The sequence below is a fragment of the Syngnathus scovelli genome, chromosome 6 (assembly GCF_024217435.2).
Source record: "Syngnathus scovelli strain Florida chromosome 6, RoL_Ssco_1.2, whole genome shotgun sequence".
Lineage (NCBI taxonomy): Eukaryota > Metazoa > Chordata > Actinopteri > Syngnathiformes > Syngnathidae > Syngnathus > Syngnathus scovelli.
The window spans coordinates 1,603,008-1,628,521 of NC_090852.1; the positions used below are offsets into that span (position 1 = coordinate 1,603,008).

General features: G+C 44.6%; 1 protein-coding gene across 4 annotated transcripts in view; it reads left to right on the forward strand.

Moving 5' to 3' along the window:
* The window catches only part of LOC125970555 (anoctamin-1-like), a 139,466-nt gene that overhangs the window by 90,291 nt on the left and 23,661 nt on the right, over positions 1-25,514 (forward strand). For 3 of the 4 annotated variants that reach the window (XR_007482133.2, XM_049722978.2, XM_049722980.2), the window contains exons 13-14: positions 23,132-23,206; positions 25,446-25,514. Coding sequence is in view for 3 of the 4 variants with exons in the window: in XM_049722978.2 (XP_049578935.1) it covers positions 23,132-23,206; positions 25,446-25,514 (144 nt within the window). In the remaining variant the exon portion in view is untranslated. The remainder of the gene's footprint in view (positions 1-23,131; positions 23,207-25,445) is intronic. The other variant, XM_049722979.2, reaches the window with a different exon arrangement.

Below are 25,514 nucleotides of genomic sequence, written 5' to 3' on the forward strand. Positions count from 1 at the left end.
CTTGAGATGGTGTTTGAAGGAGTGCAGGGAGTCAGCATTATGGATGGTCAGGGGGAGAGAGTTCCAGAGAGTGGTGGCAGCAATGGCAAAGGCTCTATCTCCAATGGTCCGGTATTTGGTCAAGGTAGTGGGTGTGAGCAAGTTGGCGTCAGCAGAGCGGAGTCGGCAGGTGGGGGTATAGCGGTGCAGGAGATCAGACAGGTAGGGGGGGGGGGGGCAAGGTTGTTTAGGGCCTTATATGTGGTGACAAGGATCTTGAAATGTATGCGCTGTTTTATGGAGAGCCAGTGAAGATGACAGGGGTGATGTGCTGTCTGCTGGGTGAGCGGGTGAGCAGTCGGGCAGCAGAGTTTTGAACATATTGCAGTTTGTGAAACACTGTTGAGGGGAGACCATACAGGATGCTATTGCAGTAATCAGGTCTGGAGGTGATAAATGCATGAATTAATGTCTCTGCCGCAGGGGTGGAAAGATAAGGACGTAGGCGTGCAGTGTTTCGGAGATGGAAGAAGGATGTTTTGGTGACGTGGTTGATATGCGATTTAAAGGAGAGTGTGGGGTCCATATAAATTCCAAGATTTCTGACTAAAGGGGAGGGAGTGACAGAAATCACTGTCACTCCCTCCCCTCTAGTCAGGAGCAACTACACTCTCTCAAACTGCAGAATGTGAATTTGTGGTAGGTGGGGAGGCTGGATTTAGGACCGAAGATGATGATTTCCGTTTTGTTTCCGTTTTGACAGAATACTGCCTAGGTAGGTGAAGTGTGGGACGATGGCAAGGGGATGACCATCGAGGGTGAAGGTGGGCGCACAGGTTTGGGGGGTGGACTCTTGCACAACTATCTGTGTTTTCTTGATATTAATTTGAAGACCAATTGCGCCGTACAAGGAGGCGACCACATTTAGCGCACGCTGTAGGGACTGTGGTGAGTGAGCGAGGAGAGCACAGTCGTCTGCATACTGTAGCTCCAGGATGTGTTGGGTGGTGGTTTTGGTGAAGGCTTGGAGGCGCCGAATATTGAATAGGTTGCCATCCAATCTGTAATGTATCTGTACCCCATCGGAGGGGTCAAGGAGTTTATGAGAGAGGAGGGTGATGGTAGAGAGGAAAATGTTGAAAATGGTTGGTGCTAGAACACACCCTTGCTTGACCCCCACATCCACACTGAAGAATGTGGATTGTTGGCCACCAACACTCACACAGGCTTGCATCCCGTCGTGGAACTGACGCAGGAGGTTTCTGAACTTGGGTAGAACCTCAAGCTTCCCCAGCACTTCCCAAAACAGTTCCGGTTGACTGTGTCAAAGGCCTTGTACAGATCAATGAAAGCTAGGTACAGGTCTTTGCCGTGTTCTCTGCATTTCTCCTGTACCTGTCTAGCAACAAAAATCATGTCAACAGTGCCTCGCTCACGCCTGAAGCCGCACTGGGATTCAGGCAGGATGTTTTCACTGACATGGGATGCTAGGCGGAGTAGCATGATCCATGCTAGCATCTTCCCGGCCGCTGATAAGAGGGAAATGCCTCTGCTGTTCCCACAGTCTGCTTTGTCACCTTTGCGCTTAAAAATTGTTATGATGTTGGCATCCTTCCAATGATGACTTCAGATGACCAGATGGTGGTGATCAGCTGGTGTAGTCTGCGGGTGAGGAGGTATCCGCCAAGCTTCAGAATTTCTGCTGGGATTCCATCAAGGCCCGGGCTCTTGTTGTTTTTCAGGCTGGCGATGGCTTTCCGTACCTCGGCGAAACGGGGGGCAGTCTAGATCAATGACGGGTGGCAGGCAGGGGAGGTCGGCAAGTGTATCCATGCGGGTTGGGTATGAGGTGTTCAAGGATCTGTTGTTTGTCCTTGTACAGGATGGTACCATCTGCTGATCTGACCGGGGCTGTGTTCTTTCTCTGTGGGCCATAGATAGACTGGATGGCATCATAGAAAGCATGGGAGTTGTTAGTATCCGCGTGATGCTGTATCTCGCTGGCTTTCTTGACCCACCAATCGTTCTCCATGGCTCTGAGGGTGCGCTGGGTTTCAGCCCGGATGTCGTTGTAGCTGGCTTTCAGTGAGCTGGATTGGGGGTTGGAAAGGTGAGCTGCAAGGGCCTTGTGTTTTGCCTGAAGTAGGTTGTAAATACCAGGTGCACTGTTGTCGAACCAGTCTTGGTGTCTCCGTCTGGTGTACCCTATGGATTCTACTGCCGCCTGGTGAATGGCAGTGCAGAGGGTGCTCCAGGTAGCACAAATGTTGACATCAGTTGGTGTTTCAGGGATCTTAGACAGTTGTAGCGCAATCTGTTCCATGAGCAGGTTGACTGAGTGCGTGGACTTCAGTGCGTCACAGTTGAGCCGCCTGCAGGGTGGTGTTTTCCTGAGAGGAGGACGGAGTTCCAGGGTGAGTTTGGCTCTGATTAGACGGTGATCTGTCCAGCAGTCAGCTCCACGCATGGCTCTGGTGACTCACACCCCCTTCCTGTCAGCTTGGCGGACAATGATGTAATCCAGGAGATGCCAGTGTTTGGAGCGAGGATGTTGCCAGAAGGTCTTGAACTTGGCTGGAACAAGGTGTTTGTGATCACCAGTCGATACTCAGAGCAAAAAGTGAGGAGGCGGAGACCATTCGCATTGAGCTTGCCAACACCATGCTACCCAAGCACATCCTTCCATAAAACACCGTCAGAGCCCACTCTCGCGTTGAAATCGCAGAATAGAATGAGCTTGTCGGTGGGAGCTGTTTTATTCATGGTAGTGTGCAAGGAGGCGTAGAAGAGTTCCTTGCACTCAGGGTCAGCATCCAATGTTGGAGCATATGCACTGATGAGGGTGGCATATTGGTTGTTTGTGAGGGGAATCCGCCGAGTCATCAGTCTTTCGCTGATGCCGACTGGAGATTCAGGGATCCTCTGAAGTAGGCTTGACAAGTAGGCAAAACCTATACCGTGGAGACGGCGGGAGCCTTCCGGTAGCCCCTTCCAGAAGAAGGTGTAGCCTTCTCCCACCTCTGTTATAGAGTCCTCTCCATGGAAGCGGGTTTTGCTGAGAGCTGCAATATCGATGTTGTATCTTTGCAGCTCATGGGCAACCAGCGCTGTTCTTCTTCGGGAGCGACAAGAATCATCACGCGCATCCAAAAGTGTGCGAAGGTTCCAGGTTGCAATGATGAGATTGACATGGCTTTTATTATTCTTATATTTTCGACCGCATAGAGGGATGACCCGGCAACTGCGGCAGGCTGCCCGGGTTGAGCAGAACAGACCATTTTTAGGCCACCTTTTCGAGGCCCTTCCCTATTCAGGGTGAGCATGGAGGAGGTGCTCAGTTGCATGAGAGGCTGCCGGAGAGGAGCGGTGTTTCATCCCGCTCCTCGGCGACCATATGTCTCATGCCGCCTAGCGTGCAGGGTTGGGCTAGATACTTCCAGTCACATCCTGACATGTACCTACCGCCCTTCCCTATCGCCGCAGGACTTTGGAGTGTGTGTGTGTGAGTGTGTGTGTGTGTGGAGGGGGGGGGGGGGGGGGGTTGATGTGGAGGGGGGGTAACTAGAGCGAGCCTGCGCAAGGGAGTAGATTATAGTGAGGGAAGTGGCGCGCAGTCTCTACCCTCATTACCTTGGCTCCTCCCTACATATTCCAGTGGCATGCAGTGCACGACGACCTTCTGTAGAGTTGCAGAAGACTGCCAGAAACGCCGTCTATTTGTGTCTGCCTAATGCCGGTTTTCTCCACAGTTTTTTCATTAGGGGTTGACTCCCGTAGCCATAGCACATGTGAGTGCACCCATTGGGCATTGGGGTTTTCGGTTTTACATAGGAGTGGCCTTCTCCTAGATGGGTTGCCTTGCATGGCTATGAGCCCCATCTGCCCATGCTATTTGCCCATAGCTGGGGCAGTGGTTGAGAGGCGCCAGGGCGTGTCCACACACCGGTGGGCCTGCACGCCTTCTCTCTTGGGTCCACTGCTGCTCCGAGATCTCCTGCAGTTTAGCCTGGGACCGCAAGGTGCCCAGTATCCGTGTGTGGCCGCGGGGAGGCACTGCAGGAGTCTTGACGGTGGAGAGGCTATATACCGGCAGGATGAGATTTACGCAGTCTGCTCCTCTTTTCACCCCTGTCAAAGGGCTAGCCGGTGGCGGTAGATGAAAGCAGAGGGTGACAAGCAGAAAGCAACATGCAACATGCACTAGCTACATGCACTACTACCCCAGTATTACTGCACTGACGATTCACACACGCCCTGTGTGCGATGCACACACACACACATCTGAACATACAAACATAACCTGTGGGGTCCCCTAAAGTTCAATCCTGGGGCCTCTACTATTTAATATTCACATGCTCCCACTAGGTAAGATTATGGAAGAAAACAAAATATGTTACCATAATTATGCGGATGACACACAAATTTATATCACCATATCACCAGGAGATTATAATCCCATACTAACACTGATTAAATGCATTGATCAACTCAATGATTGGATGTGCCAGAACTTTCTCCTATTAAACAAAGAAAAAACTGAAGTAATTGTTTTTGGAGCCAAAGATGAACGATTAAAAGTCACCACTCAACTTCACTCAGTGATGTTAAAGCCCACAAACCAAGCTAGAAATCTTGGTGTAGTTATGGACTCAGACTTGAATTTTAACAGTCACATTAAAACTATTACAAAGTCAGCCTACTACCACCTGAAGAACATATCAAGGATTAAAGGCCTTGTGTCTCAGCAAGACTTGGAAAAGCTTGTCCATGCTTTTGTTTTAGTAAACTTGACTATTGTAACTATTGTAGCGTTTTTACAGGCTTTTCTAAAAAGTCTATCAGACAGCTGCAGCTGATTCAGAATGCTGCCGCTCGAGTTCTCACTAAAACACAACAAAAATAGATCATATCACTCCAGTTCTGAGGTCCTCACACTGGCTTCCTGTCTGCCAAAGAATTAATTTAAAAATACTTTTATTGGTTTATAAGGCTCTGAGTGGTCTAGGGCCTAAGTATATTTCTGACCTGCTGATCTCATACGAACCATCCAGACCTCTCAGATCGTCTGGCATAGGTCTGCTCTCTGTTCCTAGAGTCAGAACCAAACAGGGAGAAGCAGCGTTCAGCCTCTATGCTCCAAATATTTGAAACAAACTCCCAGAGACATGCAGGTCTGCTGTAACTCTCAATGTATTTAAGACAGAACTGAAGACTTCTTTGTTTGCTGCGGCCTATTGCTGATTTTACCTTAACTTATACTGCACTGTAACTCTGTTCCTGTTTTATTTAGATTTTTACTGATTTCCTTGTCAGGGTCCGGCCGAACCTGTCCACCCTCGAGAATAAACCCCAAAATGGTGACAGATGGTCTGTGAAATTCGCACTTCTCAGCCTTGACAAATAGCCAGCTCTCCAGGAGACGCTGCAGTACCAAACGGAAATGACGGCGGTGTTCGGAGAGGTTCCGTGAATAAATGAGGATGTCATCCAGATAGACGAAGACGGATATGTTGAGGAAATCCCGGAGGACATCGTTTACCAGTGCTTGGAAAACAACGGGGGCGTTACAGAGTCCAAAAGGCATGACGAGATATTCGAAGTGGCCAACCGGGGTTGTTAGGTTCAGATTCAGCAAAAGGATCAGCAGACAAAACCAGTGAGACAGAATGTTGATCTTTTCTCGCGAGGAGTGCATCCAGACTTACAGCAATCCAAAATACACTAAAGGTCATGTTTACACTCCTCTCTTTTTATTAAGGAATGCCCTACCTACAATGTGAGACTAGCCCCTGATAGGTGGGGGGGAAAGCGTGGGCTAGTCTCAAGAGTGAAGAAACGAGATTCTATGTGAAACTAGAAGTCGCGGACAGGATCCCATGAGAAACGAAAAGTGAATGTTATGGGAAACAAAGTAGTCATGAGAAAAGAGTGCATAGACAAAATGACATGTGCAGACATCAACAACTTTCTTGGATTCCCAGATGTGTAGAAGGTCAGGAAGCTCCAGACAGCATCGTTTGACTTGCTGTGGACTGGGTGATGTCTGCAAGAAGAAACAGCAAGCATTCTGCGCAATAACTTTATTAATAAGTACTCATTAGGGAACGCAGGATAACAAATATATAAAATATATTTGTCAATTCCCCCCTGTATTATCATAAGTTCCCGGAGAACAACTCATCACCCATATGGCCACTTCAAAAAGATTATCAGCCGAGGGATCACATTTCGCAAGAACTAACTTACACACGGGAGGAAACTGAGTCATAATCGGCAAAGCTAGGGTCAAGAAACAAACCGGACAGGTTTACCACAAAAGAGTCGTCGACCGGGTCGTCACTAGAGAAGGAACCCGCGTCGATCGAAAGGTCATCCCTTTGGAGCAACGGGAAAGTCTCAGCTGGTGGAGAGATAGCAGTTGTAATTAGTCTGTTAATTAGGGATCGGAGACAAGGGATGCAACAACATCCACACAAAGTCAAAATGGCAGAGAAAACGGCTATGGAGACCAGGGCAGAGGAAACCAGGGTGCGGTACTTTCCGAACACGTTCAGCCAGTCGGTCCAAACCTCTGTGTTCACCCCACTGTGCTCCTTCATCTTCCCGTTCAAGGCCCGCAGGCCCTCAAGGGCCTGGGACAGGCTTCCGCCGGCTGCAGTATTATTCAGAATAAACGTGCAACATTGCTCACCGAACATGGCGCAGACACCGCCCTCCTTTGAGAGTAGCATGTCAAGGGCCATTCGATTCTGGAAAGCCATGAGGGAAGTAGCGGCCAGTTGGGAGTGGACCGCCCTGAAACCCGCCTCGGACCAGTTTCCAAGCCTCTGCACGTTGTAATGGACGTAGTTAATCCTGTCAACATTTTTGTTAATAGTACACCACCAACACAGGGCGGATTCAAAACCAGCTGCTATCTGATTCACCAGCTTATACTCATCCGGTACTCCTCTAGGAACACCAATGGCGTCAATGTAAGTTGGATTAGCCGCGCCCCGCCATTCGGCGTTTCGTTTCGTTCTCGGCCAGAATACGGGAACCACGGACTTAGCAAAAGATGTTAGATCATAAGAGGACATCGGTATCAAATGAACAGGTAGCAATAGGGTCACCAAAGCGCAAATTCCGGAGCTGTCGAAAGGCAACCTATCATAAAGCTTGTTACTATTACACCAAAACCAAATATCACTACGAGCAATGGGCAAAAAAGGGGCAGTGACATTGGTCATGGACCCACACCATGGAGCAGGTCGAGCGCCGAGCTTCTCACCGGTACCAGGTAATCTAATGCAAGCAAAATTACCCTTAGCTACATAGAACGAAAAAAAAGGGGTTTATACTTTGTCATGAGTGGGTGAAATGGATGAGTTTTACATTAAAGCAACAGCACACTTAGGAACTATATTTGCAGGTATGATTTTCAAAAGAGGTCTTCGACCCATGCATGCAATGCAACTGGTGTTAGCCATCTTCGCGGCCCGCTCAGCCAGAAGAAGCCAGTCGTTGGTTTGACCGCTGATTCCTGTGGAGGCTACAAAATAGCCGTCTACATCAGTGAGGTACATACTTGTGATTTATGCTCCTGCTGACAGGGTGTAATCATTTGTAACGGGACGGTCAGCGATCGACATTGTTTTATTAAGGCAAATAGCAATAGGAAAGCGAGGATCGATTCCAGAGGACCAAGCCCACAGTTGAAAACCCCAACAAGAAGTGTTAAACAAGGTGGCATTTGGAGGAAGAATTTGACCATCAGCGAGTGTAAGAGACAAAAGGAGGCTTTTGCCCTGATTTTTCAAAGTCACTCGTTTAGCAAAGAACACAGCCTCTTCACTGGAACCAGAGAGCGGGGTGACCATTTCGAAACCTTTCAAACTCTTCATAGGTAAAATAATAGAAGAAGATGTATTAGGAGCCACAGTAAACATTAATGACTTATTGTAAGTCCAAGACAAAAGCCATGGTACGCAAGTTGGAACACGGACGGCTCCTGGAACACAAACAACATGATCAAAAGGGGATTTAGTGTCGCGCTTATGTCTAGCAATTTCTCCCCATGAGCCATATCGATTAGAATTAGCGTTAGCAGTCGCCTGAGAGAAGAATGTTCGAGGCTCATGGTACTCTATCCCTCCAAATAAAATAACCCCCAAAAAAAACACAATGGTAACACAAACCAGCAAAAGCAACCAAAAACACATGGCAGACTTAGCGCAGGCCACAGCCTGATTAAAGCACTCACCAAATGACTCTCTAATGCTCATGTTTTTGGATCTCCTCAGAGTCAACACCCTGAGCTTCGGGTTGGTGTCTTGGAATTTGGCTTCTGCTAGCTTTCGTGTCAACCCTGGATCTTGGCACCAGGATCAGGCACTATTACCAGACTTTGCTCACCTTCCGTACTTTAGGTTGGGTCTGCAGAGATCACCTTTTTACAATGAGATAAATGAATCCACGTGTTGCGTTCGGCTATTTTCAAAGCATTAGGTGTCGTGAGTAGTACCAAAAAAAGGACCTTCCCACTTGGGTGAATGCCAATTATTCCTCTTGATACTCTTGATCAAAACCCAGTCTCCCGGTACCACTTTGGGGTCTTCCTGCGGAGAAATGGGTTCACCATCAGTGTTATTGGTTAGATTCTTTTGACGTTCTAACATTTTTCTCATGTAATCAGCTAACGTGGCTTCCTCGGGGATCTCCCATGTGGTCTTGAACTGAGGAAGCCTGTAAGGCCTTCCAAACATTGTTTCATAGGGAGTTAGCCCTGTTGTACTTGTAATATTTATGTACATTTTGACCAGGTCTAAGCACTGAGTCCATGGTCGTTTGGTTTCTTCCATACATTTCTTTAATCTGTTTTTTATAGTCGCGTTAGATCTCTCAACAACTGATTGTGAACGATAGGAACAATGGTTCTTTAGATTTATGTGGAACATTCTCCCAATGTTATGCACTATCTGATTTACAAAATGTGGACCATTGTCGCTGTAAATTTTTCTGGAATACCGTATCTTGGAATGATGTCTTTGCATAAGGCTTTTGCCACTGTGAGTGCATCAGCATGTTTGGTAGGAAATGTTTCTACCCATTTAGAAAATGCGTCTATTATGACCAAACAATATTCTTTCCCTTCACATTTATGTAATTGGATATAATTCATATGTATTGTCTGAAATGGATACAATGGAGTCGGGAATTTCCCTCTCTGAGGTCTTAAATTGCCTTGTGGGTTATGTTTAGCACAGATCAAACACGCTCTGCAAAATTGTTTTGAAAAAGCTGCAAAGCCGTATGTTGTATAAATAGCTTCAACTTGTTTCACCATACCCCCCGTCGAGACATGGGTGACCCCATGACTCGAAATAGCAGCCCATTTGAACAAGTTATGAGGCAAGACAGGTTTGCCCAAAGGTCACACAAAAAGACCAACAGTGTTTTTAATTGCACCCCGTTACCCCAAGAGAGCCGTTCCTGGGAGGGGCTCTGAGACTGCATGTCAAGCAACACATCAGTGGGGATGTGTGACATCGAATCATGAGACGTGAGAGACGAGAGGACATGGAGCAGGCCTTCTGCAGCGGCCTTCGCGGATTTGTCAGCAAAAGCATTACCGAGAGAAACAGGATCAGAGCACGCAGTGTGAGCAGCACACTTGCAAACCGCTACCTTTAAAGGTAGCTGGACAGCGTCCAAAAATTGAGTCAGTAATGTGGAATGGGCGACGGGCTTCCCTGCAGAAGTTATCATGCCACGGTTGCTCCACTGCTGAGCAAACACGTGTACTGTAGCAAAAGCATACTGACTATCAGTCCAGATAGTGACGGATTTGTTTACAAACAATTTGCAGGCCCCAGTCAAAGCAATGAGCTCAGCGGCCTGTGCAGACATATTGGATGGCAGTTTAGCAGCCTCCAAAACCATGTCGGCAGTAACAATGGCATACCCAGTAAGGGTCACACCAGATTCATTTTTCTTCGAAGACCCATCAACAAAAAACACATGACCATCTGGCAGAGGCGTATCTTCAAAATCAGGCCGAGCCTTTGCAATTTGTTGGGCAGCATCGACACAATCATGGAATTCGCCATCGCCAGGAAGGGGAATGAGAGTGGCAGGATTGAGTGTCGTGCATCTTTCAACGGTCAGATGTGGCTGAGACAGCAACGTAGCCATGCAGGAAAGATGACGTGCAGGCGACAGAAAAGTCACTCACTCACTCACTCACTCACTCACTCACTCACTCACTCACTCACTCACTCACTCACTCACTCGCTCGCTCACTCGCTCACTCGCTCACTCGCTCACTCGCTCGCTCGCTCGCTCGCTCGCTCGCTCAATCAATCAATCAATCAATCAATCAACCAATCAATCAATCAATCAATCAATCACACAGGTGTTAATTAAATCGCAATGAAATTGCAAGCAATTTAAACTCTAATGGAATATGTGGATGTCCATATCCGTTTCATCAAATTCCAATCCAACTTTACCTTTGTATAAGGCACAGGTGTCAAATTGTGCTTCATATACATGCGCCATCACTCGAATCGCAAATTATCTTCACTTTTAGTAACATGTTAAATTTCAAATATCAGACCAGTTTTTACTTGTCTGATTTGAAAGCGAGGTACTCGCCAGCTTGTTCCGCAGCCCCCACAATATGAGGCGCTCACACATCTACTCGGGTATGACAGTCATACCGGCCCTCCAAAAGAAGCCACGACTAAACCTCGGCCCGCGAACAAATGAGTTTGACACCCCTGGCACAAGGGTCTTCCCATTGATCAATCGCGTATCTTAAATCATGCTTTTCCTCCTTTGAAGCGACTATGTACTTCAAACCCAAACGGCACCATTTTATAGGGAAAAAATTGTCAAATTTATTCGTTGTCGACATAATACTGGTCGCAAATTTGCATGTAGAGCATTTTTGAGTTGTTGATCATAGACATCAGTTGAACACTCTTTCTGGTCTGTGTCTAAAGTCTTCAAACAACTTATCTTGTTTTTGTTTAGTCCGGCCAATGTCTGTGTAATTTGCTCTACGTTGAAATATTATTTTTATCCTGCAATAGTTGGTCAATTTGTATTTGTAATGGCACCTCGTTATAGTCCAATGGACGGCCCTGGAGATCAAAAGGACTCCAGGTGTCTTTAACGCTTGCCCAATGTTTGGTTAAGGATGCCATGAAAACCTGTTGTATTTCATCACCTCTCAAATTATAGGAAGCAATGAGTTGTTTAATTTGGGGTACAAAGACGGAAAGGATGGTTCGCTTTGCCAACATCTGTCTTTGTAATTTGATCATTTTTCTCATTTTCATTCATCACATTCTCAGCTGCGGGTCTTAAGCGAGCTCGCGCTGACACTGTGTCATCATCTTCCTGTCTGTGCAACAGCAAGTTCTTTTTTATCTTTTCTTCGTCTTCCTTATCTTTCAATTTCCCTCACATCTGGGAAAATGAGAATGTAATTTTGCTTTTTAATTTTTAATTTTAAGTATTGCAAAATTTCTATATCCTTACTGCACCGAGATAAACTGTTAAACATATCTTAAAAAATAAACAAACAAAAACAATCTATGCTCTGCAAAAATGGGACCCAAATGTCAGATTACAAATCAAACCTCCTCCTTCACTCTCACATTTTTTGATAGAACAGTCTACTTAGCTAGACACCGTCATATCATACTAAATAATGGCCTGGAAATTAAATATAATGTTGTTGCTGTGGTCCCTCAAAACATGTGACTAGAATTTGGACAATTACTAACCCCCATCAATCGACAAATTATCTCCTCACAAAAGTCCCAGCCTGTTAACCTATCTGCATCAAGAAGACATTTGCAATGCAGGGGATAAGAGAATAACAAGGGACACCTTAACAATAAACAAAATAAACCCAAACCACAAACAAAACCAAATAAACTAGGCCCATGACCTATGTAAACCAACAACGTGCAGAGAGAGGGTCAGTACTCCAAATATTTCCCCATTAAAATTTAAGCCTTTTTGTGTAGAGCACCATTGATTTCTAATCAATTTCACCACACCCAGATGTGTGTGTGACGATGATCATTGGGACTTTAACTTTAATCATTGACCTAAGTTTATCCTTAATTCAATCCCAATCACGAATGCCCACTACTTAATACTTTACTTGGTGTCCTTTTGATAAAAAGTGCCCCCCTTGCAATGTTGTTTTTAACTCTAAGTGATTCAAATCTTTGACTTGTCCTTACATGTGTCCTTGTATAGTTTTATGTCATAACGAATCAATAATTTAATTTTATCCAATACTACAATGTATGTTCTCTCCTACTCTCACATTTTTATGAGGGCTGGGCACTCTCCTCGTTGGACGAGTTTCTGACCACAACCCTCAGATTATTCTATCATTTCTAATTTTTACATTTAACAATGCAAATCTGATAAACCATTGTCTAGCACACCGCTTTTGTGCACCAATTTAACGCAATTCCAACCTTTATAACAAACTGATACACAAAGACAAACATACACAGAAACACACACACGGGCCCACAACATAGACATGACAATCTTCCCAGCTGATAACAAGGGTGGGGGGAGCAACTGAAGTGCGGAGAGCTTCGCCACCGCCAAGTCGCATAATGCAAACCCCCTCTGTCCAAAATATGCATTTGTCAAGATATTTTACGTTTTCGGGGTCAACTTCTTCCATCAATTTCCAATCTTTGCATTTTAATTCATGTCGGGGTAGCGGTTTTTGTTTGCTATTCGCTGTCCCCATGGTTTATTTTCTAAATTTCAGTTTTGACTTTATGCACAGGACAGTGTTTAAATGTTCGATGTGTGGAGGAAACGGAGAATCCCTGCTTTCGTCCACACAAAGCCACGGTTTACAGTCCCGTGTATTTTACACAAAGGAGAGTTCAAAGGAGATCACTCTCAGTCAAATCACACACACACAATGCGCACTCTTATCTTCCCACAGGCAAGCAGGGGAGTCCGCCCTCCCGTGGAACTTAACAAAATCTAAACTCTTTAACCTTCCTACTGTGTAAGAAAAACGTATTTTTGCCTTTTTCTCAAAGTAGATATAAAACCTATCTTTTCATGGATAAAGAAGCCAAACCAGCTAAACAAGAGTAAAAAAAAAACACCCCAGATGGCAGCAGAAAGCTAGGAAGGTTAACTAGGAGGCCCACGACACCTCAGCGGAATTTAACTGCTCCAAATTACCTGTACTTCTCTAGAAAACAGATGGGTCCGCTTTCCCATGGAATTTAACTGACTCATCAGTCAGGGGACTCCAACATCCCAGCAGAATTTACTGTTTCTAATTGCACTTGATAGGGTCTAGAATTGTCAAGGTTTTAAGTGACCTCTTGTCACTGCACTTTCATTACTTCAACAGAATCAAGATTCGTACTCACAGTCTGCTGGGCCTTCTCCTCGGATGATCTCGTCAACCACTCCGGTGTCCAACCGACTGATCGAGACAGCCCCGTGAAAAGGGTTTCTATATGCCTTGGCCAAGGACTTGTCCTGCGTCGAAAAGTCGGCCGGAACCAGAAATAGTCCTATTGAGATCCCGGACGAGCCCCCAAAAATCTGTTAGGTTCAGATTCAGCAAAAGGATCAGCAGACAAAACCAGTGAGACAGAATGTTGATCTTTTCTCGCGAGGAGTGGATCCAGACTTACAGCAATCCAAAATACACTAAAGGTCATGTTTACACTCCTCTCTTTTTATTAAGGAATGCCCTACCTACAATGTGAGACTAGCCCCTGATAGGTGGGGGGGAAAGCGTGGGCTAGTCTCAAGAGTGAAAAAACGAGATTCTATGTGAAACTAGAAGTCGCGGACAGGATCCCATGAGAAACGAAAAGTGAATGTTATGGGAAACAAAGTAGTCATGAGAAAAGAGTGCATAGACAAAATGACATGTGCAGACATCAACAACTTTCTTGGATTCCCAGATGTGTAGAAGGTCAGGAAGCTCCAGACAGCATCGTTTGACTTGCTGTGGACTGGGTGATGTCTGCAAGAAGAAACAGCAAGCATTCTGCGCAATAACTTTATTAATAAGTACTCATTAGGGAACGCATGATAACATATATATACAATTTATCTAACAGGGGTCTTGAAAGCGGTCTTCCATTCATCTCCTTGGCGTTTCCTGACCAGATGATATGCGTTCTGGAGATCAAGCTTGGTGAATATGGTGGCATCCTGGACTAGTTCAAATGCTGATGAGATGAGGGGGAGGGGATACCGGTTCTTGACGATGATCAGGTTGAGGCCTCGGTAGTCGATGCAAGGGCGGAGAGTCCTATCCTTCTTGCCCACGAAAAATAATCCTGCCCCCAGAGGTGAGGAGGAATCATTTATTGAGATACTGTCGGCAGTTGAGCCGGGTTCCGAAACAGGAGTGGCCGAGCTGGTTCCTTGATGGGGGAGGGCGTGAAGCGTCGCCAGAGAAGAGTGGATCTTAGTGGAGATCTGCGAGTGGGGTCCAGGAGCTGAAAGACAAACTCGCTCTGTCAGATTGTTTGATGGTACGCGGCGGAGGGCAAACGGGCCGACCGGAGAGCCAGGAGTCATGGCGTAGGCGAGCAGGGTAGGGAACGTGGTTTCAACAACTGTAGAGGTGACCAACATCGTCTAACACTCAGACGACGAGTTGCTGACAGTACGCTCCTTAAGAGCCTCCCCATTATGAGCCTGATCAGCCAGACCCACAGGTCCTCACCCACCCTGCTCACGGATGCCCCCTGAGGACAAAAGAGAAAGCTCCCGGACCCTGACAAACTGTGGTATGATGCCAGTCTATGGGTGGGAAATCACAGAGAATTGCCAAAACCACATCATTTTTTATGTTACACACTACTACCGGTAACAACACCTGGCTACTCATCTATGCAATAACTACAAATACCTAGAATAGCTTCTTCAAAGTCAAAGTCAAAGTCTGCTTTATTGTCAATTTCTTCACATGCCAAGACATACAAAGAGATCGAAATTACGTTTCCCACCATCCCACGGTGACAAGACACAGTACACAATATACATACAAGTAAACAACACAAAAAGCAAAAACAAGAAGGCACAAACAATGAATAAATAAGAGCGATGAATAAATAATAAATAAACAAATAACATAATAAATAAGAGGAGCAAAAATCGAGCAAGTGTGCAGACATCAGTCAGAATATAGCGCATAAGTACAGGACGTTACGCAGGAGGGGGGAGAGAGTTCAGGATCGTAACAGCCTGGAGTATGAAGCTGTTGGTGAGTCTCGTGGTGCGGGAGCGTAGGCTACTGTACCTCTTCCCAGAGGGCAGAAGATCAAACAAAGAGTGAGCGGGTTGACTCACATCACACACAATCGTGGTCGCCTTGCGGATGAGATGGGAGGTGTAAATGTCCTTCAGGGAGGGGAGTGAAGCACCAATAATCTTACCAGCTGTGGTCACTATGCGCTGCAGGGCCTTCATGTTGTAGTCAGTGCAGCTACCACCCCACACAGCGATACAACTGGAGAGAATGCTCTCAACGGTGCCACGGTAGAATGAGGTCATGATGGCCGGAGGAGCACTTATTCCCCTGAGTTTCCGCAGGAAGTACAGGCGGCTCTGAGCTTTCTTCGCCAGTGTTTATCTTCTTCTGAGATTTTGAAGTTTACACTGTGTATCCATCCGCTTACAAAATAGTTGTAATCCTCCATATGTATATCTGGTGTGTATGGGTCGATTCTTCCAGATAGAGTAAATTGCTGCCTCTTTTGCGGTTGAGGGTCAGCTGGCAAGTTGTCAACATACTGCTATAATAAAAGTTGATACGATACAGTGTGTTAGAGTGCTGCTCACTCTAACTTATTTTTGCAAGAACCACACGGGAGACAGTACGCCCTTTTAAACACCTGCAAGTGGAGAGTCATTCGTCGCTGTGCATACAGCGATGATCGAATGAGGTCTGACTCAGGCCTCTTGCAAAAGCATTTTTATTGAGAGAAACAGGGTGGGGGTGAGAGCGGAGGTGAGAGTGGACAGGATGGAGTTGAAGCCCCTGACCTCTGAAGACAGGACAAGCTAAGTTATTTATTACAGGTTACATTCCAACATAAGCATAGGATCAAACTAATCTAGCTAGTTGTACTAAGTTCATTTTGTTTTTCCTTATTTAATCACTTCACTGGTTTCTTTTATATCAAACAAATTGTTTTAGGTTATTCACCTGACATGTTTCGGCGGTTTCTTCCGCCTTCATCAGAGTGTCACAGATGTGATGGTGACGCGTCTTTATCAGCTGATGGATGAAGGCGCGGCTCACCTGTCAGATTTGACAGGTGAGCCACGCCCTCTGCTGTCCATTCACCTCTCCAGAATGCTGTTCCAGGTTTGAGAGAGCATATAGGCTCCCTCATCCCTGTTGATGGTTCTCGGGCCCCGCTTGCGGATCTCGATAGCCTCCCTGATCCAACGCTGATGTTTATTTTCTTCAGTGCGGATGACTCTGGCCTTCTCCCAGTCCATGATGTGGTTTTCTCTTTTGCAGTGATCGGTTATGGCTGACTTGTAGTGCTCCTGTTCTGCTTGTAGTTTTATTGCTCTTGTTTGTCTTGTTGCCGTCTCCTTCTCACACTCCTTCCTGTGTTCTATTTTTCTTGTGATGAAGTTTCTCCCTGTCTCTCCAATGTATGATTTATTGCATGATTTGCATGGAATTTCGTATATGGAATTGCATTTGTTATCCGGGTTGACTTTGTCTTTTGGGTGGACCAGTATTTGACGGAGTGTTGTATGTGGTTTGATAGGTGTGGTTATGTTGTGTTTATTCATGGCTCTTTTGATGCGTTCCGTAATTCCTCTCACATACGGCAAAATCACCATTCCGCTGGGTTCTTGTTTCCGTGTTTGTTTCTTTCTTTTCCCCTGTGTTTTGTATCCTTTGTTTTTTACCTGTTCTGCACCTTTGGTTATTGCCCATTGTGGATACTGACATTTTTTAAGTGCCTGTTGTATGTATTGTTCTTCCTGTGCTACGTCCTCCGGATCCGTGATTATTGTTGTGCGTTCGTATAGTGTTCTGACAACTGACAGTTTATGTATAGTGGGATGTTCTGATGTCCAGAGGAGGTATTGGTCGGTGTGTGTGGGTTTTCTGTGTACTTTTATTTTTATGTCTCCGTTGTCTGTATGGTGTATGTTGATGTCTAGAAAGGCTATGGCTTGGTCTGTTTCTTCTTCATGGGTGAATTTAATGTTACCGGTGGTGTCTATGGTGTTGAGATGGTCTGTGAGGTGTTGTGTATGTCCTGTTTTTGTTTTTTCTAGAATGTCATCGACGTAGCGTCTCCATAACGTGGGTTTGTATGTGTCCGGAGCTGTTAAGAGTGCCTTTTGTTCCAGATCTTCCATAAAAAAATTGCACATGATGGCAGAAAGAGGGTCTCCCATGGGGAATCCCTCTTTTTGCCTGTAAATTGTGTTTCTGTATTGAAAGTATGTGGAGGTGGCGATGAAGTGGAGTAGTTGGGTGATGTCCTGTGCTGTTAGGTTTGTGCGTTTCTTAAGTGTCCTGTCTGCTGATAGTCTGTCATGTACTATGTGTATGGTGGCATGTGTGGGTGTTTTTGTGAAGAGTGAAATGACGTCGTGTGATATGAGCATTTCATCTTTCTGTACCTTTACGTGTGTGAGTTCTGTAGCGAGCTGTTTCGAGTTTTTGCAGTGTCGATCCGTGAGTCCTAGTAGTGGTTTTATTATTTCTGTGAGTGCTTTTGAAAGGTTGTATGTGACTGACCCTATGCTGTCTACGATGGGGCGGAGAGGTGTACCTGGTTTATGAATTTTTGGTGTGCCATAGATTCTGGGGATGATGTTTGCTGTGGGTATTAAGTGATTGTATGCCTGTTTGTTTATTTTATTTTCAATGAGTAGTGGTTTGAGTAATGCTTTGAGTTTTTTTTTTTTTTGTCTTCTGTTGGGTCTTTTTGTACTACTTCGTAAGTGTCATCCTGTAGTAACTGTTGCATTGATTCTTCGTAAGTGTCTGTGTCCATAATTACTGTTGTTCTACCTTTGTCCGCTGGGAGGATTGTAATGTCTTTATTTTTTGCTAGTGTGATCATTGCGTTTATTTCCTGTTTTGTAATGTTACTGGGTGGTGATTTAGCCGTTTTTAAAATACCTGCAACTTCATTGCGTAGTGCTGCTTTTTGTCCCGGGTTATGTATTTTTTCGCATGCTAACTCCGTGGCTAAAATGAAATCATCGACGGGTATGTTTTTGGGTGTGATTGCGTAGTTGAGTCCTTTTGCTAGTATGCTGCGTTCTGCCTGGGTGAGTTTGTGGCGTGACATATTGTGAATCCATTTATCGTTGATATGTGTGTCGTCCGGTTGTGCCTTCTTTTGTGCGATGAGTCTGTCCAATTTCCCGATGTGTCGCTTTTTTGTGGCAGCGAATTCCTGTTCGTGTATATTATCTAAATGTCCGTGTAGTGTTGTTTCTGTGTTGTTATCCAGGGCATACCGGTGTTTGAATTGTTCCGTCAGCCGCTGTAGTTCATCGTTGATGTTGTTGAGTTTGTTGGTTGTGCAGCGTATCCGTTCTTTGACCAGAGTCATCCGCACTCTTCTGATAATCCTTTCCGCATTCCTGGTCGGGATTGGGTTCTTGATCGTCAGGCTGGCCGGCGTTACCTCTTCGTCTCGGCAGCGTAGATTGTACCTCAGGTGGTTTCTGTAGCGGGCTCGTTTTTTCGTCAGTTTTTCGAGGAGGCGAAGTTCCTTGACGCAGTTCTCTCCATAACTTCTTCGTAATAATTGTACTAAGTTCATTTTGTTTTTCCTTATTTAATCACTTCACTGGTTTCTTTTATATCAAACAAATTGTTTTAGGTTATTCACCTGACATGTTTCGGCGGTTTCTTCCGCCTTCATCAGAGTGTCTGACAGGTGAGCCGGGCCTTCATCCATCAGCTGATAAAGACGCGTCACCATCACATCTGTGACACTCTGATGAAGGCGGAAGAAACCGCCGAAACATGTCAGGTGAATAACCTAAAACAATTTGTTTGATATAAAAGAAACCAGTGAAGTAATCTAGCTAGGTTATTTATTACAGGTTACATTCCAACATAAGCATAGGATCAAACTAATCTATCAACCCTAACACAATGCAATTCAGCGCATTTTACAACAGCTGCAGCTGTAACAAAGAGCTTCAAATATAGCAGTTGGACAGCCACAAAGCCGATAAAAATAGTAAATTGAAACACAAATGAATAAATAAATACATACATAATATATAATAAATACAGTGTTAGAACAGTGAGTCAGTAAAAAGCCAAAGAATAAAAATAAATTTGAATAAATAAAAAATTCAAACAAGTTTTGAAAAATATTCAAAGGGAGGTCATTCCAGAAGGAAAGGGTTAAAGGGTCGAGCCACTAGGCCAGACATGGGCAAACTACGGCTCGCGGGCCACATCCGGCCCATGGGGCCGTTTAATCCGGCTCGCCAAACCTGAATAAATTGTATTATTGAACTTTTTTTGGGGTCATTTTCCCTGCAATTAGTATGTTTCCCCAATAGATGGGGAAGCGCCCGCCCGCGCATTTACTCCCGGAAGCCGTGTCAGAAAGCTCGGTGGACACTCACAAATGCGTGTACGTACTAAGTAGTACGGACCCGGCGCACTCCGGGCTCTATTTCCATCAGTGCCGAATTTCGAGTGTGGGCTGTGACGTCAGCATTCTCGTAATTCGCGCGCTGAGCTTTCAGATACAGTTTTACATTAATGCCACCCACAAACCTTCCCCTGGAATCCTTCCACGAAAATGAGTGGCCCGAGGAAAAGAAAGGTAGACACTGAGTGCCGAGTGTTTAAAAAAAAGAGAGGACAATTTGGCTCGACCTACATGTGTGAGCAGACGTTCCGCCACATGAACGTCAACAAAGCCCGTCACAGCTCTAGGTTAACGGACCGACACCGCGGCGCTATCCTAAGAATTACCACAACAAATTTTACTCCAGACCATGATGCACTAGCAAAAAAGGGAGACCAACAATACTATTGATTTCCTTATTACTTTATTTAGAAGTATTCTTTCACTGATTCTTCAAGATGATGTATTTGGTCAGAATGTTTGCCGTTTGATGTGATTTCGCCTCATTAGATAAACATATTTCATAAATCTGACTTGCAGGCGCTGAAGTGATGGAAACTATTATTCATAATAACAGTGTCGTATTTAATAGGAATCACTGATAGTAGTTTTTTGGTGAAATCTTTTTTTAATGCTGTTAATAAATGCATTTGTTTTCAAAAAGCTTTTTTTGAATATCCATGCTTTACTACCTACTAAAAGTACAAACCTTTTATGCAATGACCTTTACATGTCATTTCTATTACTTAACACAAACACTACATCCATCTGCTCCTGGTTCGGCCCCCCGATCAAAATGTAGAACCAAATTCGGCCCGCCAGTCAAAAAGTTTGCCCACCCCTGCACTAGGCAGTGGTGGTGGAGGAGCTCAGAGAGGTAGGATGCAGTGAGGCCATTTAACAATTTGAAAACAAATATAAGTATCTCAAACTCTAAAATGTATAGGGAGCCAGTGGAAGGAGGCCAAAATTTGGGTTATGTGCTCCCACTTAGGAGCTCCAGTTATGAGTGAGTGATTATTAAAACCATACAGTTTCCATCGAGAGTCTGCTGACCTACTGCATCACAGTACGGTTTCGGCAGCTCCACCGCCGCTGACAGGGAGAAGCTGCAGAGAGTGGTGAAGGCAGCTCAGAGGATCATTGGCCGCCCTCTCCCCTCCCTTACGGACATTTACACTGCCCGCTGCCTCAGCAGAGCTAAGGCCATCTCAGCGGACAGCTCCCACCCTGGCTCCGCCCTGTTTGACCTGTTGCCGTCTGGAAGGCGCTACAGGCAAATGAAGACCAGGACAAACAGACTCAAAAACAGTTTCTTTCCCAAAGCCATCGCCGCCCTCAACTCCAACCGGCACTGATGACACTTTCCTCCATGCACTATCTGCACTACTGTTTCCTATTATTCATTTCCTTATTGCATCTCTCTTGGTTTGTGGTGCTCCTAAGGACGGGGACACCGGGGCATCCTTCTTCTTCTGTTGATAATTTGACTTGTACTTTTATCTACCTCTCATGCACTGAATGGAGGCATCCAATTTCATTGTACTATGTAGAATGACAATAAAGGTTTTCTGATTCTGATTCTGATTCAGTACTAACTGCAGACGCTTAAGGGAGGACTGTCTGACTCCAGAGTAAAGTGCATACAGTAGTCTAGCTGAGACGTAATGGAGGAATGGATTACTGTTTCTAAGTGCTGCTGAGAAAGTAAGGGCTTTATCTTAGCCAGATGCCTAAGATAGAAGAAGCTGGATTTAACAACAACACTGATTTGATGGTCCAATTTAAAATCACTGTCAAATTTAAAACACGTTCAAGACTGTTGGCTTTGAATAAAATTCCAGGGGGGCTGGGTCAACAGGGTATGATATACACGGACGACTGGGACAAAAAAAACATGATTTTTGTTTTCTTTCCATTGAAATTTAGAAAATACAATGATGTCCACGCACGCACGCACACACACACACACACGCGCGCGCGCATGCACACACACACACACACACACACACACACACACACACACACACACACACACACACACACACACACATTACCAAGTCAACAATAAATATATTGTGTTTGCAGTGTACTGAATTTAATATAGAGTAGGTTGATGGAGGTTTGCATTTTTTGTTTGTATAAACGTTTTACACAATGTCCCAACTACATTGAAATTGCATTTGTACAAATAAAGTCTTCCCTCAACAAGATAGCTGTTACTCAATTGACATCATTTGCATTAATACAGTACTGTATTAAGCCCAGGTGTTGGAGTGGATATTTCTTAACTTAAAGGATTCGGCCATTCTATACCTTCACAGCCTTCAACTCCTCAAGCAAGAGACTGAACCTCCCAGTTGCCTCTGTTTTGTAATCAATGTGTGAATGAGCCGCTTTGTTTATATTACCATCCATCCATTCATTTTCTATACCGCTTGTCCACACGGGGGTCGCGGGATTCCTATCCCAGCAGTCATCGGGCAGTAGGCGGGGGACACCCTGAACCGGTTGCCAATGAAACGCAGGGCACACAGAGACGAACAACCATTCGCACTCGCACTCACACCTTGGGACAATTTGGAGTGCTCAATCGGCCTACCAAGCATGTTATTTGGGATGTGGGAGGAAACCGGAGTGCCCGGAGAAAACCCAAGTGGACACGGGGAGAACATGCAAACTGCACAAAGGGAGGGCCAGAGGTGGAATCGAACCCGCACCTTCCTAACTTTTATAATACCAATTTATAATAATGTACATTATTGTTTTATTATTGCATGTATTAATTATCATATCATATCACCGTAAGGATTCTGATTGCTTTTACTAACAATAGATCTTTGCCCTTCACCCCCCTCTGTCTCTTTTGGTTTATTTTTCACAGGAAGCGCTCAAGGTTTGGATAAAGTATTTCACTTTTTTCTCCGTAACATTATTATTCTGTCTCTTTTCTACATCCATATTATTTTCTCCTTCTCGCTAAATATTATAATAAAGCTATTAATAAAAACAATTGAAAAACAAACAACAAAATAATTTATAGCTGGAGCAATGAGAGCATGCTTTTTGGCAGTACTTTTGTACCTTGGTTTTGCAAGGGCTGATTAGCAGTGTTGGAATTTATTCACATGTGTAAGTGTGGTGAATGAATGCCTTCTCAGTCCTTATAGTCTGAGGTAAGGTTATTTATAATACATACATAATACAAAAGGTATTCTACATGAGTTACACATTCAATTTCTTGAATGAGTCCTGCAGCATTACCAAACTGTTCATTTTTAATTGAGATTAAACCAAAATTACAATACCTCATCTTGAGTGATGGTTATGAAGGTTAACAATGATTAAATTACTTAAGTGTCTCTCTTATCATTTAAATATGACGTTCTTTTTCCGCAGGGTCTCTATCCATCTTTTTATGCATTCTTATTTACTTTACCCCAATCCCTTTTCACACCCAGCAGTTATTTTTCTGTCCATCACTACCACAGGACCATCCCAGAGCTGAGTATGAATTCCAAGTCATGAAGAAGTCTTTAAGTAGAGATCACAAAACACAGTACAAGGTAATACATGCTTTGGTGGTTTTTCATTAGTCTTAGACCCTGTTAACAGTATCTGTATGCCTTTCTCCATTCAATGACCCAGGTAGGTTCAGTGATTTTGAATCTACATTTATTTTGACACTTAATTTAAAAAAAAAATGTTTTTGTTTATGTAATTGTCACCCAGTGTATGTTTCATGGTGTCACTTATAACGTTGAAAAATAAGCAATAAGTTGATATTAGTGTTACCCCCCATTAAGTCAGAGGTGGGCATTCTGTCTCAAGGTTGGAACAGTGCGTTTGACTGAGAATGAACTGAGGTTTTTTTAGGCGTCTGTAATCGTCCCCTATCCAGGTCAAATGCCAACTAGCCTCTCAGTTGGTCTGACAGACAGTTTTGGCACACCAATATGGAAGTCTGCCAAAGACAAGTGTTTCTGTTCTTTATCTCACATGTGTAATCTGCCAATTCAGTATGTTCAGACTGAATTTGAATGTTAACCCAGAAGTGGATGTATGAAGTGGATGTGAATCGTAAATTAGCCAGCTACGTATTGAGCTTTACATTAGCAACCTGCTCTTAAATTTGTTGTGAAACCTCTGCCCTTAGCCTCGCTCACGTTGTCGGACATGGCAAAAAATGAAAGCCGCTTACCCCAGTATGAATGTCTTCTTATTTTTAGGATGCCAGTGATGGCCGCAAAATAATATTTTGTATGACATTGCAATAACTGACTTGGATTTCATATTACCTTAGGCTACAATGTAGAATGCAATCCGAGTTAAAATACGTCATTTTAAACGTTTTTTAAGGTATGGTTGTGACAGCTTGTGTGAGACTTGACGGCTGTGTATGTATTTGTGACGTCTGTATGTAAAATGTGCATGTGCGTGAAGAAGCGTCCTGGAGGATGAAGTGTGTGCGGTTGTAAACTAGGAGCGTATACCGCGCCTACCGTCTTAAAACACCTGGGATAGGCTTCAGCACCTCTGTGACGCTCGCGAGGATAAGCGGTTCAGCAGATGAATGGCCAAACAAACTGTCAGGCAGGGAACAAGGCGGAGGACTCGGATGCAGAGTCTTTCTTTTCACGGATTTTATTCCAATAAAAAGATGACCAAAAATACAACTCAAGGCGCCTCTTGCGAGGGAAAAACTCGGCAAAAAATCCAAACAAAAAGCGTCGCACTCGGGCGAGACAAAAAGGGCTATGGGGAACAAGGCACTAACAAAAGGCGTCACTCTGAGGCGAGACAGAAAGGAGGAATCTTACTAGGAATTCAGATGTCAAGGAATCGCTGGTGGTCGGGACGAGGCAAGACACACTGGCACAAGACAAGGGGGAGACACGGACTAAATACACACAAAAGGGCTGGGACGCAGGTGCTGACAATTAGCGCCAACCACACAGGTGCACACAATCGGGATCAGGGAATACAAGACAACAGAAACAGAGGAAGGAACCACGAACTGAAACGGAAGGGATGCCAAAATAAAACAGGAAGTGAAGTTACGACACAGACAAGACAGAAATCCGGAAAATAAACGTGACCGCATGACACAAACGAACAGTTTAATCGTAAGCAATTTGATGATCTTGGAACTACTCAGAATCCATCCATCTGTATTCCATCTGTTTGTCCGTCCTTACATCCCTCCCTCCCTCCCTCCCTCCCTCCCTCCCTCCCTCCATCCATCTATCCATCCATCCATCCGTTTTCTGAACCGCTTATCCTCACGGGGTTTGCAAGCATGCTGAAACCTATCCCAGCTGTTTTAGGACGGTAGGTGGCATACACCCTGAATTGGTTACCAGCCAACAGTGTTCCATACTAGAATGCATGGCAGTTATACAAAGAAACACTTTTTGAAAAACACACAGTTCTATCTTTTAAGGATATAAAGAGCACTGAGTTACCTTGTGCTATACAAAGTTACCTTGTGCTATACAAATAGTGCCTTTCCTCTCCTATTAAGAACATGCAGCGCATACATTATCTAAAGTAGAACAGTCAAAAGCTTTACAAACATTTGAAAACAAAGAACTACAAGTGACAGTGTTCATTCTTTTCATAATTTTAGTTTGAAAAAAACTTTTTGGGGTAACATTTTTGTCCGTTTATTTAGTTTGTTTTTTCTGAACATTCTTGAATACATTTTACTTCGTGGCCATTATGTCCTTTGCTGACCACTGACCACCTTTAATGATAGTGCACTTATTAAAATCAGCATTTTCAAAACCCCTTATATTTCCTCAGATGGAAAAGCTGACATGTCGAGATCGCCTTCCTGCCTACATGACAAATGTTGTCACAATGTTGTTGATG